The sequence below is a fragment of the Crocodylus porosus genome, unplaced genomic scaffold (genome assembly GCF_001723895.1).
Source record: "Crocodylus porosus isolate Cpor-Errol unplaced genomic scaffold, CroPor_comp1, whole genome shotgun sequence".
In the NCBI taxonomy this organism is placed as follows: Eukaryota; Metazoa; Chordata; order Crocodylia; family Crocodylidae; genus Crocodylus; species Crocodylus porosus.
In genome coordinates, this window is record NW_017728934.1 from 7,554,161 (window position 1) to 7,568,742 (window position 14,582).

General features: G+C 50.7%; 1 protein-coding gene across 1 annotated transcript in view; it reads right to left on the reverse strand.

Annotated features, from left to right (window-relative positions):
• LOC109317470 (zinc finger protein 271-like) overlaps positions 1-14,582 on the reverse strand; it is a 42,570-nt gene extending 27,988 nt beyond the window's left edge. The window contains exons 1-6 of the mRNA XM_019546180.1: positions 14,415-14,582; positions 11,910-12,073; positions 8,905-9,125; positions 8,623-8,719; positions 6,714-6,827; positions 5,245-6,501 (exon numbers count right to left, since the gene is read on the reverse strand). Coding sequence (XP_019401725.1) covers positions 5,245-6,501; positions 6,714-6,827; positions 8,623-8,719; positions 8,905-8,928 — 1,492 coding nt within the window. The 5' untranslated portion in view covers positions 8,929-9,125; positions 11,910-12,073; positions 14,415-14,582. The remainder of the gene's footprint in view (positions 1-5,244; positions 6,502-6,713; positions 6,828-8,622; positions 8,720-8,904; positions 9,126-11,909; positions 12,074-14,414) is intronic.

Sequence of the window (14,582 nt, forward strand, 5' to 3'; positions counted from 1 at the left end):
CAGTGCCGCATAGAGGGGGAGGATCACCTCCTTGGACCTGCTCAAGATGCATCTGTGGATGCAAGACAAGGTGCGGTTGGCCTTCCTGACTGTGTCCCCACACTGCCGGCCCATGTTCATCTTGGAGTCAATGATGACTCCAAGTTCCTTTTCCGCCTCTGTAGTGACGAGAAGGGAGTTTCCCAACCTGGTGCCGGTTGTTCCTCCCCAGGTGCAGCACCTTGCACTTGTCTGTGTTGAATCCCATCCTATTCTCATCCGCCCACCCTTGTAACCTGTCTAGGTCCGATTACAGCCTATTGCTCCCTTCTAGGTTGCCCACATCCCCCCACATCTTACTGTCATCAGCAAATTTGGACAGGGTGCTTTTTACCCCCTTGTCCAAGTCACTGATGAAGATGTCGAACAGTGCGGGCCCAAGGACCGAGCCGTGGGGGACCCCACTGCCCACATCCCTCCAGGTCGAAAATGAGCCATCCACCACCACTCTGGCAGCCCTCCAGTCAGTTGGCAACCCAATTGACTGTGCAGTTTCTTAATGAGAACGGGGTGAGAGACAGTGTCGAAGGCTTTCCAAAAGTCCAGGAAGACTATATCCACTGCTACCCCTGCATCTAATGATTTGGTGATCTGATTACAGAAGGCCCGAGGTTGGTCTGACAGGACCTGCCACTAATGAACCTGTGTTGGTTGCCCCTAAGCATGAAATTATGAGGTCTGAGCTGCTCCTGAAGCTCTTTCCACAGTCCTCACATGGACAGAGGTGCTCCCCAGCTTTGCTCTGCCTTTGAGGGAGTTGCAGCCTCTCACCTTGAATGGGTATGGGGTACACTCTGCCCTCATGCTGGAAGGTTTCTCTGCTCAGGGCTCTGGGAGACATCCTCTTTGACTCCTCTGGACACCCTCCCATCTGGTTCCAGATGCTCCTCGCTCTCACTCACAGTCCTGTCACCTGCTGGGACAGAGGACGATCCAGACAGGTGTCTTTCCCTGTGCTGGGGGAAGGGAACCATAGAGAAAGGAATGGGGAGAGGAAGGAATAACCACTATGGAGAGGGGAAATGCACCTGCGACTGCAGGGCCCCCCACCTCCCTCCCGTCTGGCCCCAGGAACTCTGAAACCAAGCTTTCATCAGCACATCGTGCCTGGAGCAGGGCCCCGGGAGCCTGGTGCTGCAGGACCAGGCAGGGCTATGGTGTGAGTTGTGCAGGGGCGGCTGAGCTGGGCCGTGGGAGTGCAGGGCTTGCCTGGCCCAGCTACGGGAGCTGCAGGCACATGATCTGCTGGGAAAAGGGATCCCTGGGGGCTTGAATTGCTGCAGCTCAGGGATCCACAGCCAGGAGCTTCCCGCATGGTGGGTCCTGCAGCTCAGCTCCACCTGGGGCTGTTTTCCTTCAGGCTCCACTTTGAAATCAAAATCAATCCCACTTCCCAGTCCACTGGTCTGAGTCAGCTTTGGTCAGCACTGGTCTTGGTCCCAGTGCCTTGCTCTGCCTGCGCAAAAGCTGCTCTCCCCCTTTCCTGTGCTCAGATCCTCAACTCAATCATCTCCTGGTTGCTGCTGCCCAGGGTGCTACATCCACTACTGCACTGCCCCCAACCCTTCCCTGTTTGTGATAAGCAGGTGAAGAACAGCACGGGCCCTGGTCGGCCTCTCCATCACTTGCACCAGGTAGCTGTCTGCAGCACTCTCCAAAAATATCCTGGCTTGCCTGCACACTGTTGTGTTGCCCTCCCAGCAGATGTCAGGGTGATTGAAGTCCCCCGTGAGAACCAGGGCCTGTGATCAGGAAACTTCCACTAACTGTTTGAAGAAAGCCTCATCCTCCTGGTCTGAGGTCTAGAGCCACCAAGAGACTGGTTCCCCAGGGCTGGTTCCCTTCTGCCACTACCACTGGTGAAACCAAATCAGTTATTCGGGGACCAGCACTGGAGCCCCAAATGCTGTCCGCCTCCCCCTCTGGACTTTGCCTAGGGGATTAAGAAGCCCGTTCTCTCTCCCCAGCTGCTTCTAGCACCTGTGAATGAGCAGCTGAGTGCAGTCACTTCTTCTCGTGCTCTGAAATAAAAGTCTAACCGGCTAAGCCCCCAGAAGTGATATTTAAAGCCCCACAAAGCTGTGTGTGCTGGATGTGGAGGCAGGGAGCCCAGCTTGGCATTGCCCTCTTCCCTCTACAAGCTAAAGGGCAAGTTCAGTGTGGCAGTGTGGAGCCAAGCAGGTAGCTTTGGGCACCCAGTGCAGGGCAGGAGGTGCATGGAGGAATGTCTGCATCCATGGTGCCTGCAGTCTGCACCCCTTTGGCTGACATTGGCAGATCCATGGGGCTGGCAATCTCACACACTCCACTACTGAGTTTGCAGAGTGTTTCCAGCCCTCATGCAGGGTGAGAGAGCCAGGGTCCCGGAGGCAACCTCAGGAGTGGCCCCCACCTATAGCTGCCAGGGTGCAGAATGGCCTGATGCCCCAGGGAAGCTCTGTGTCTCTGCATGTCTTGGGACCTTGCATCCTGCCTTGGCATGGCTGTGGAGCTGGAGCAGAGTGAGCCTGATGCAGAGTGGAGAGGGGGCCCCATTGGGCATAGGGAGGCTAGTAGAAGGGAGTTAAGCCCTGGGAGTTGGATGCATTTCTGCTGTGAGGCAGCAGAGATTTTGTGTTGCCTGAGGTTTGCATTACCCATCTCTAGTAAGAGACTTCCACTGCCACCCAGTGTCAGATGTGTGTATTGGCCAGGTGTAAATCATGCATCCAGCCTGGCTGAGGATCTGGCTGTGTTCATCCATACCCACTGTTACCCCTAGTGCAGGACATGGCTCACTTCCTAGGACCAACCCAGCGTATTTGATTTAATAATTTCTGCCCTGGACATGCCCTTGTCGCTCCACCCTCTTCTTGTGCCTCACAGTGGGGAGCTGTTTGGCTCCTGGGTGCTCTGTGACCAGGTCCAGCGTTCTTCTAGACCCATTTGGTCAGGGGCTGGAAGCATGATGAACTTGATGACCCAGGAGTCTTTTCAAAGCCTATGTTTTAAAATCTGCTAGAGGATGAGGTTCATCTCTAGGAAAAGGGGCCTCAAGGCAGAGCTGAAAAGGAGCTTCTGTAGTGCACAGCACGGCATTAGTACTGCGTTACCACCTCTACCATTGCATATCTAGTGCTATAGCTGAGATCAGGACCCCATTGTACTGGGCTCCAGGTGAGAGACAGTCATCAGTCCAAGGAGTTTACAGTCTCAGGAGACTCATCTCACCACTGGAGACTGGAGGAACAGAGAGGTTAAGTGACTGGAGGCACAGGGACAATAAGTGACTTCCACAAGGTTTAAGTCTACAAGACAGGTGGGAACCACACTCTGACCTCAGTCCCAGCCTAGTGGCTTTACCAGCCTTCTGGCTTTATCCTGTGAAGCTGTGACATCCATGTTGTAATGGTGTAGAAGGGGCACAACCCAGAAATGACTGAAGATGTAATGACTCTGCCCCCTTCTGCCCACATGCGAGGAAAATGGGTCTCTTTTCCCAAAGATATACTGCTGAATTCAGTGCATCTTGAAGTGGAGAAAGGCAAAATTGCTCTGAAATTACCTTCCGGTTTTCCCTTACCCTGCAGCCACCTGAGAGCTAAACTGGCTAAAGTGAGTTTAACCGCAAATAAAGCAGGAGCCTGGGGATCACTTTGTCCTGAGATCCTAGAGGGTGAAATGGTGAAGCCATTTTATAGACTTTATAAACAGAAACCAGTGGTGTAGGCACGTATGTGACCTGAGCCTGAAGGCATTTACAGACAATTTATTAGATAGTGTTTTAAAAAACTGCAACAATCCTGGGATTTATTTTTTCTAACACTTGCTACTACCTGGAACATCCTCCCTTCTACATTAATAAGACTCCCCACAACTCACCTGCCCATGCACAATGGGAATTCCCTTGTTTTGCTCTTCTTAAAGAAGCAGAAGATACACTAGGGCATAAAAGAGTTGTCTCAAGACTCCTGGGAGGAGACTTTTAGTGCTGCCTCATGGGATCTGGACACCATATACCGAACACAGGGCTCTGGGTGCTCAGACCCCCCTAGGGCAGCACTGGAAATCTTAGCTGCAAAGTAGGTACGGCCTCCTGGAAGCATCAGACAGCAGCAGCCAGGGGCAAAGTTCTCTCAGAGCTCAGCTGCAACATGATCATCCCAAGAGGTGGTCGGATAGTCAACACTGCTCAGCATCTAAGCTAAGAAGACTGCGCTGAGGTATATTCAGCAAACCTGCCCCTAGGTGTGAGTGCTAAGCCTTTGAACATCTGGCCTGGAAAGCTGGCTGGGATGCAGCAATGCAGCATCCCCACCCATTGCTCTCCTCTCTTGGCTCCCACTCCTTCCTCCTCCCCCAACCTTGAAGTAACCCCAGGGTCTCTTGTCCAGGTCACCTCAGCCTGGCAATAGGACTGGCTTCCATGGGCTGGGGCCACCTGGATCTAAGACACTATCTTGGAAGAGAAGGGGCAGTGATACAATGGGGACATTACAGCATCTCTCTTAATGCTGAGCTGCAACATCTACAGGAGCCTCTTGACCTTGAAAGCTTTCTCTGCTCGGACCCTCTGGCATGCAAAGATTTACCAGGGAAAGGGTTCAGGTTTCCTCTCCTAAGGACTCTCTCCTAAAAGCTATTTGGGAAAAGGGTTCAGGCCTAATGTTTCCCTTGCCCAGAGACTTGCACACAAAACTTTACACGTCAACAAACAAAACTATCATTCGTCCTTGTAATCTGTCTGCCTCTCTTTGCTGGTCACAGTGACAAAGGCTCTTGGTTAAAAAATATGCTAAAATTATTATTTGCCATAATCCTGGCTTGGAAAAACCTCGCTTATGTGGGTGAGGGTGGGAAAAAATATGATGCCACAATGATTCCTGAGTTGGTTCCGTGTCTGACAAGAAAAATAAACCCAATGTAGTCAGTGTAAGGAGGCATCGAAGGTAAACCCATCAGTCCAGGCTGTTGGAAGGGTCCTGAAGGCAAATGCTCTTGGGAGAAGGGAATGTTACTCTGGGCATTGAGAAGCTGGCACGAGCTGAGCTAGATGGAGGGAGGTAAGCTGTGAACCCCCAGCCTTGTGTGAGATGCTCATGTGCCATTCATTGCAGATATTCTGGGCAAAGGCCTTGTGCATATAGTTGTCTGTGGTAGCTCTGGTGATGCCCATCCTTGGAGCCTGGTCCCCCGTTATCTCCCCACAGAAGCTGGGTAGGCTCTAGGCAGGACACTTGTAGCGCTTCTCCCCCGTGTGGGTGCGATGGTGCCGGATCAGGTCTGAGCTGCGGTAGAAGCTCTTGCCGCAGTCGGCACAAGAATAGGGGCGCTCGCCTGTGTGGATACGCTGGTGAGTAACAAGGTTGGAGCTTTGGCTGAAGCTCTTCCCACAGTCAGGACAGGTGTAGGGCTTCTCTCCCGTGTGGACGCGGTGGTGAGTGATGAGGGTGGAGCTCTCGGTGAAGCTCTTGCCGCAGTCGGGGCAGGTGTAGGGGCGCTCACCTGTGTGGGTGCGCTGGTGGCAGATGAGGGTGGAGCTGTCCACAAAGCTCTTGCCACAGTCAGGGCACTGGTAGGGGCGCTCACCAGTGTGGATGCGCTGGTGCCGCATGAGGGAGGAGCTGTCATTGAAGCTCTTGCCACACTGGGTGCATTTGTAGTGCTTCTCACCTGTGTGGATCCGCTGATGCCGCATAAGGGTGGAGTTCTCGCTGAAGCTCTTCCCACAGTCAGGGCAGCGGTATGGCTTCTCCCCCGTGTGGATGCGCCGGTGCCGCACCAAGGCCGAGCTCCAGATGAAGTTCTTCCCGCAGTCCCGGCAGGTGAAAGGCATGTCGCCCATGTGCACACGCTGGTGCTGGACGAAGTAGGAGCTGTCACTAAAGCTCTTCCCACACTCCCCACACACGTAGGGCTTCTCGCCTGTGTGTGTCTTTTGGTGCCGGACATGGGTGGAGCGGATGCTGAAGCTCTTCCCGCACTCCTCGCAGGTGTAGGGCTTCTCTCCTGTGTGGATGCGTTGGTGCTTGATGAGGGTGGAGCCGTGGCTGAAGCTCTTTCCACAGTCAGGGCAGGCGTATGGCTTCTCCCCTGTGTGGATGCGCCGGTGGGCGATGAGGGCTGAGTTCTGGTTGAAGCTGTTCCCACACTCTGGGCATTTGTAGGGCTTTTCCCCCGTGTGGATGCGTCGGTGAATGATGAGGGCTGAGCTGCTGCTGAAGCTCTTCCCACAGTCCTCACACCGGTAGGGGCGCTCCCCGGCTTCACTCCGTGGTGAGAGGCCAATGCTTTTGAGGGGGTTGCAGCCCTTTGCCTGGAGGCCACGTTCACTCTGCCTTTGCACTGGAGGGTTTCTTTGCTCAGGGCCCTGGGAGACATACTCTTTGGTGCCCCTTGACACTTTTCCACCTGGCTCCATGGGTTCACAATCTTCCTGCTGGGGACTCTCCTCCTCGCTTTCACTCATGGTCCTGTCATCTGCTGGGACAGAGGAAGATCCAGACAGGTGTCATTCCCTGTACCAGGAGGGAGGGAACCTCAGAGAGGGGAATGGGGAAAGGAAGGAAGAAACCAAAACAACCAGTGTGGGGATGGAAGTATCAGGGGCCAGTTCCCAAGATGCCAGTTCCCAAGATGCAAACTCTTCTTTCTTGCTAACAGTTTCCAAGTTAATTTAGCCAATTCCTGCTTACCTGTGCACACCTCACCTAGTAGCTCCTTTTGCTCAGAGCCCAGGAGATCTGTGGCCCATGGTTCTTTCTGTTTTTCCATCCAAGAGACTACACTGGGTTTGGGAACTGGAAATCCTGCTCAGAGAAGAGAAAACCAATGAGATCAGGGTTGGAGATGCACCCAGGTAATATTTATTAAAAAGAAAGATCTGTGAATTGTCACCCATCTATATGCTAGGCGGTTGAGGGCCCTGGGATGATCAGATGTCTGCTGAGAAAGAGCTGTGGCCCTGTATAAAAGGATTAGCTGCTATTGAGGACTTGCTGCTACAGAAACAGCCTGGGGTTAAGCCTCTTGTCTCTTACTAAACCTCTCAAACCTGAAGCCCTCTGCATATCTAAGGCAGTAACAGGAAAGGAGGAATAACTCTGAGGGTGTGGACAGATTAAAACATTGCAAAGGACCAGATATCCACATGCACAAGCCTTCTGAAATGTTCTAAATGTGGTTGAAATGCTTCAAAACTGGACTGCTTTACATGATGTGCCTGGTCCTGTTCTGGGTCCAGGGGCACTGGTAGTCCCCACTGGGACCTAGGCCACAACTGGACCCGGAGCTGGGCTGACCTCCTGTGGCTTGCTTTGACAGAGCTCTGCAGGCTCCTTGCACCAGCAGCAAGGGCCAGGAATCCTTGTCCCCTTCTCCCTTTACCTCTTGGTTGGGGTCTCCCCCTGCACTCCTCTATTTATCCTCCCTGTCTGGGAGCAGAGAGCAGATCCATGGGTTGTTACAGCCTGCTCTAGTACCCCTGCAGAGCAGGTTGCAGCATTTGAAACCTTTTAGCTGGGAAACATTTCATAGGTGTGCCTACGTACTCATTGTGTTTCATGTGGAGATCTTTCAGTTGTTACTTCTGGCTGCACTCTGAGTCTGTGTGCACATGCACCCCTGTGTATGTATAACAGACAGAACATGCACAAATATGACAGGCATGCAGCAGAGGTGAGGAGTGAGTCATGTTAGTGCAAGTGGAGAATCAAAATTGGTGCTGTGGGAAATGCACCAGAATGAAAAGCCGACACTTCTTAGTTTTCCACAGCTTGAAAGTTCTGAAAACCCCCAACCTGGCACCACTGGGCAATTTTATTGTAATAACGTCAGCATGTGTTGTTCTGAGTCTAAACTTTGGATTCATTTTGCTTTGACTTTACATTAAAATATTAAACGTACTTTAAAAGGTATATGCACATATATGTATATATTATGCATAGATATGCACATATATGTATATATTATGCATAGACATGCACATATATGTGTGTGTGTGTGTGTGTGTGTGTGTGTGTGGAATACTCTAGATATATCCAGTTCAATGCTCTCTCTTTCTATCACATCCACTTCTGCCACTGTTGGAGTCAGGATAATGAGCTAGATGGACCATTAATCTGACACAGTATGCCACTGCTTATGTTCTATCTAAATGTGTGTGTGTGTTTGTGTGTGTGTGTGTAATGTGCACACATACATTTTTCAGCTGATAAAAATATTCTAAAGACCAATATTTTTAATACATAAAAGCATGTCATATAAAAGACTTAACAAAACATATCAAAATTAAATATCTTGACTTTTTCTCACTGAGCATTTCATTAGAATGGGCAGATCTTACAAAAGTGCTTTGATTTTCGCAAATCCACATTTTTTTGGTGTCAAACTTTCATCCAACATTATTTGCCCAGCTCCAACCACTGCTGTAACTCTGAATCTCTATTCCCACAGGACAGGTGAGCAAGGGGCTGTCTCCCACAGACACTGTCTGGGGTTGATCCCCATGAAACCTCAGGGGCTGGGAAACCCAAGAAGCAAAGCTTGCCTTGGGATGCTCCGGGGACCCAATGGGTTCTAAATCACTACAACAAAACCCCTTACCTATGACATCCCTGCAGAAGGCTTTCTGACTGGGGTTCAGCAGATCCCACTGCCCCTCACTGAAATATGCAGGCATCTCCTCAAAGGTCACCGGCCCCTGAAACAGCAAGTGTCTCCTCTTTAGTGCCCACTGCCCCAGGCACTAGCACTGCAGCTCAGGCAGGTTGACCCCTATTATAACCTATCAGCAGGTTATGCCCATCCCGACCTCCCATTAAAGGTATTACTGGTTCCTCTCCTGTGCCCAACTCATCACCCCAGGAGCTCCTTGTACACCCCTACCTGAGCTGGCTCCTCTGCAGCCATTTCCCTTCCTCGTCCTGCCAGAGGATGGGACGATCTGAGGCAGTGTGGAAGTTACTCTTAAGGTGCGAATGGCAATGAGGGAGGCTTCAGGAGGGTCTCTGATACATTTCAATGCCAGTCTTGGTTTTTCTCCTTGGCAGTAGCAACAAACCTCACACAGCAATCAACATTTGGTCATCCACGTGCACTGCACACATCTGTAGAGAACAGCAGATTTTTCAACTCTAGACACAGATGGCAGCACTGCTCATTGCTAAGATGCCCTGACACTCTCCTTGGTAACATCCTCTTTTCAGCTACACACAACTTTCCCAAACTTTATCCATTTGGCTTGGAAATGTCAGTACTGGGCACCTGCTGCAGCCTGACTTGCTCTGTAAAAAGTCAGTCGAAGTAGCTCAGTCATCTGTGTGAAGCAGGCTCCGATTCGCCCAGATTCACCCATATTCAAACGTCCAGAGCAGGGATTTGAAATGTCCCCAGGACAGTCTTTATGTCAGCATGTGCTTTTCGCCAGCCGTATGAAAGACTACTCAAATTTGACCAGATTTTAAGCCTCTGGAAAATTGCCCAGGGGGCTGCGTCTAGATGAGACGCTGACTGCGCAGTTGTTACCATACAGTCGTTTAGTATTTGCATACACAAGTACTAAAAGACTGTGCAGTAACTGGAGTTAACTATCAGCAATCTCTCACTGATTTTGGAACTCAAGTTTCTTGAACTTTTGCTGGGGTTTGGCTACTCGTTTATTACCAGAAATATTTAGGTCATGTTGTCTTAGCTTGAGTCCTACTTCTCTTTCTGAACCAATGGTTTAACTGTATGGGAGGAAGCAACTTCATCACAGTCTTCTAGAGTCAACCCCCCTTTCGCTTTATGCACCCAAATGGCGCATACGCACTGCAGAACTGCAGGGTCTGGAGCGTCCACGCAATCTGTGATTCAGCTCATCCACCCGCACACCAAGCAGGCTCAGCAGGTCTGTGCTCCAGCTGGGCAGCTGTGTGGCAAAATAGGACTGCCTGAGTTAGTGCAGACTGCTGGGTAAGCCCTGAACTTTTAGGTGCAGAATCACAGTTTGCAACTGTTAGATGCTGGAGGTGGAAGATAGCAGCCTTCTTGCCTAGTGGTTAGGGCGCTTGATCAAAGAGCAGGACACTCAGGTTCTAGGGCCCTCTCACCTGGGGGGGGGCACTGAACCTGAATCTCCTGCTTCTCAACACAGTGCTTTAACTAGCAAACAGAAATAAGACATTACCTAGCCGCTGATCCACCAAGCAACAGAGAGGAAGATATATAGAGCCTGGAAGAAAATTGTAAAGTAGAGGTTGTGTGTCTCAGTGCAATTGCTCTGGAGGGGTAGAAGCTTTGGGTTCTAGCTTGGACCCTTGCTTCCAATAGCAGATACACTTTTCTGGTGCTATTTGTCCACTAAATATTAAATGCACTAGGCAGTGGCTCAGCTTCATAAGGAGGTTTGTAGAGAGCCCTGGATAATGACTGGCCTGTGGCTTGGTGCTTAAAATGCTGTGCTAGGTAGCAGAAAATGCAGATTTAACTCCCCGCCTCCCTAACAGTGAGAGCAAGGTTCTCCTGCTCCCTGAGTAGGTGCTCTGACCACTAGGCTGTTGGGCTAATAGGTGGGGACTACCACCTCCTCTGCTTTACTTTGCTCAGGGAGATGTTATTCAATCACAGCACCTAAGTACCAAAACTTGAAGTTCTGTGCCACATAGGTGCATAATGTGAACTAGGATTTGGGCCCAAGGGTCTTTGCACTGCACCACAGACCATCATGACCCTAAACTACAGCAATTCATGGTTAAATTTGATAGGCTTTTTCATTGTTGTTGTTCCAGGAATGACAAGCCCACTAACTACTCTATTCCTGAGATTTAGACAATATTCATATTTTGCTTGAGCTGCAACAAGGAAATCACACCATGGGAAGAAGATGGCATGAAGATTTTACCCAAATAATGAATGTTTTGTTATAAGTTTTGAATCAAGCAACTCATCCTCCCATAGTCAAAATCACATAGCCCTACAGGTAAACCACCTGATTATACATATATGGTCAAATACTTACATTTTCATACACATGTGCATACGTGCGCGTGTGTGTACAACCCCCCCCAACCACCCCCAAAGCTAGGAACTACTCGTGAATACTACCCTATTTGCAGTAGTTTCATATCACAACATTCAGTGTGGGTTAAATCACAGATATCAAACTCATCTGGCACTGGATCAGACTCATGGACCACCTTCCAATGCCAGTTTGAAAGAGGATCAGAAGGTCTTTGACTGTCAGCATGGGAAAAAGCTGCAGTGCTGGGCTTCTTCCTAGGGTACCGCTGGGTTCCCAGCATTGTGGCTCTTGTCCAGGCACTTAGCTACAGTCATGGGAAAGTTTCCCTTCATCAAGGCTGAGCGCCAAATGACCCAGCTCAGTGGGCTGGATCTGGTGAACAGGCCATTTATTTGACATCCTTGAGTTAAATAAATCTCCCACCAGACTCTCCTTCCTTCACATGCTCTGTTGCCTGGGAAAAGGGAAGAGAAGTGCAGGGAAAGGTGGGTGGACAGAAGGGATCAGGTATGTGCAGTGAGGGATGAGGCAGGGGCTTCAGGCCTACTCTCCCATAATCTTCCACATCTGTGCCACTGATGTCTGTCCCCCTTCCCAAATAACCCTACTGTCTCCATATCAGTCCTGGTGTGCCTTCTGCATCCTCCACCTCCTATGAAGGAGAAGGGACAGAACATTTTTATAACTCCTCTATTGTACTATCAACTTCAGTGGACCCAATGATCTACAAGGTCCCTTCCAGCCCCTAACAATCTATGAATCTATGAAAAAGGACAGGGACTGGCTGGGGGGGTTGGTGAAATGTGACAGAAGTGGCAGAGGACGTGCTCCCTCCTAGCGTGTGCTGCATTCAGGACCTGGCCTGGAACCCAGGATTACTCAGACTCACCATCTCCATGAACAAAATAAGTGTCTCGCTCTTCTCTAGCACTGGTCTGTACAGGAGATAACAACCTTCTACTGCAACCAGTTATACAGAGGTCTGCGCAGTGGATATGATGGCCCTAGCCCTGCAGGTGACCCAGTCAATGGCATTCCTATTCATTCAATTTCCTGTTTAAAAAGGAAACCACATATAGAAACAATATATTAGAAGAACGTTATTAAGGGGGCAAGATCAAGCACTCAGGTCAGCGAATGCTAGTGTCACTGTTGCAAACTCTGAGTATGTGTCATGATGTAGTCCTAATTACCTGGTCCATGCTGCTTTCTGCACAAAAACCCCTGCATCATCAAGTGCATAGAGGGAGAGTGCTTACTAATGACCAGCTATTCAACGTACTATTTTGGCTCCTTTGATATGAGAGTCCATGCCTGAGCTACTCTACATGCATACATACTCTACTACACCAAGAGAAGGATTGATTTCCTTAGCTCTCCCAGAGTACTTGCACTATGGCACTGATTTTCAACCAGGGGGCCAGGGAGCCCTGGGGTGCCTTCAGATCCTTTCAAGGATGCCACAGTGTAATGTGCAGTATGAAAACTGTTGAGTGTACAAACATGATTCACATGATAAACCCAGGAATTTCACATAGGAATCCATAGTGTCAAAAACAGACTGACATGTTCTGCTCTTTTAGACTTCTTTGCAACAGAAGAATTGTTCTAGTATTTTTCTGTAATAAAAAATAAGTACAAATTAAGAGCTAGCATTTCTGAAGGGGGCTCTGAGTCTAATGAGGGGTGTGGTGAGCCTCAGGAGGTTGGGAACTGCTGATCTAACGGCTTCCGAAACATTATAGATTTTTTTTTTATCACAAAACCTTTCTGAGCAATATTATCCTCATTATGCAGGTGGGATGTGTAAGGATTGAGAGATGAATCAAGGCATCCATTAATTCTGCATGCTTAATCTGAGTCTCCTAGAACTTGATTTTTTTTCCATGTACTTAAAGTAAAAATTCTACCTGATGCCCTGTGTCTAACGTGAAGCTGCCAGCATTGTCCTGGCTTCTGCAGCCAGGCTGAGGAAGGCATCCTACTGTCCAGTCACATAGCTCTCTACATCCCATGGGGAGCAGGCCCACAGTTAGGGTTCTCTAAAAGTGAATCATAATTCACTCTGCCCCCATCCTTTTCAGTGGGCAGGACTCAGGCACCTCCAGAGAAGGATCCTTCATTATCCAGGATGTGCCTGGCTGCCCATTCACTCCAGTGGGAAGTTTTAGCCTGTACTAAGACACCTCTCTCCATGTCTGGGACTCTGCTTTCTCTGACCTCGTAAGACAGTGGTATTCAACCTTCCAGTCCTGCAGGCTGAATCCTGATCATGAAGTTGGTCTGTGGGCTAGATCCAGCAGTGGGAGGGCACGCAGCATCAGTGTGTGGGTGTGACCTGGTGTGCTGGCCCAGCCCCATGTGCTGTGGCTGTGGGGTGACCCCCGTGCACAAGCCCCACTGCAGTCTAGCATGCAGGGTCATGTCTGGCCTGTGGGGCTCTACAGGTCTGGAAACTTGGCAGCAGAGGAGCAGCAATCAGTGCTTCTGCTTTTTCCCTGCCTCCACATTTTTGGACACATGGGAAACCCCAAAGGCCATATGAAATGGCCTTGCAGGCCGCATCCGGCCCACAGACTGGAGGTTGAGCACCTCTGTCATAAGACGCAGATGTCTTAGCAGGGCTTTTGATTTGAGCAAGGAGACATCTGCATGAGCAGCTGCATAAACCCAGCAGACTGCTGTCCTCTGGGGCAGGGTCTGGCCTTTCTCTGTTTGCAGCCTGCTTCTCAAATAGGGACTTTTGCTGAAGCTTAATGACAAAGACCCAACATGCAGACAAAGCACCTTCTGTCATCCTCCGCACAGACAGGAATCCAACTACACAGCGCTCATGCCAGGGTAGGCTCCCCATCACAGCATGGCCCTGGCCCTCCTGCCACAACTAAGCCCACCCAGACATACAACCCTGGCAGGACCAGGGGACCCAAACCCTGGAGAAGGGCAAAATCCAAAATGCTGCTGTGGCCCACGGACAGCCCATGCTCTGGGCACCAGGCAGGGGCAGGGACTGGCTTCTCCTCTCCCTGCTCCTCACCTTGGTCACAGGACAATGACTCTGCCCAGGGCGCTGCAGGGAAGGGGCCTGGGCAGGGCTGGAGAGGATTCACCTCCCTCCCTGCTGTCGGCTCCCTTCTGTCTTGTCCTCCCTTTGCCCTCTGTCCCCCGCCTCTTCTGGCTTGGGGACTGCCATTGTTATCGTCCTGTCCCTGGGGCATCACCACCCCAGTGGCTGGATCCGCTCCTGCCAGCTCTATCCCGGGGAATGAGAGTCCTTTGCCAGCAAGGGCAGCAGCTCCACAGACCCCCGGGGAGCAGAGATGGGTGTGGAGGGGCCGTGTGTGCAGACCCCTGCCCTGCCTGCCCCAGCGCTTCCCCCAGGTCTCTCCATTACCTGGAGTCTCCAGCTCAGCAGCTGGTGTCAGCAGAGCCTGGGGCTGGTTTCAGCCACTGGAGAAAGTTCCCCCAGGGCTGGGCATGGATGGGCTGTAATGAAGATCTCTCCCCAGCACAGACCCACAGCAGCTTCCCAGCCTGATTTTTCAGACTACAGAAGCAGCAG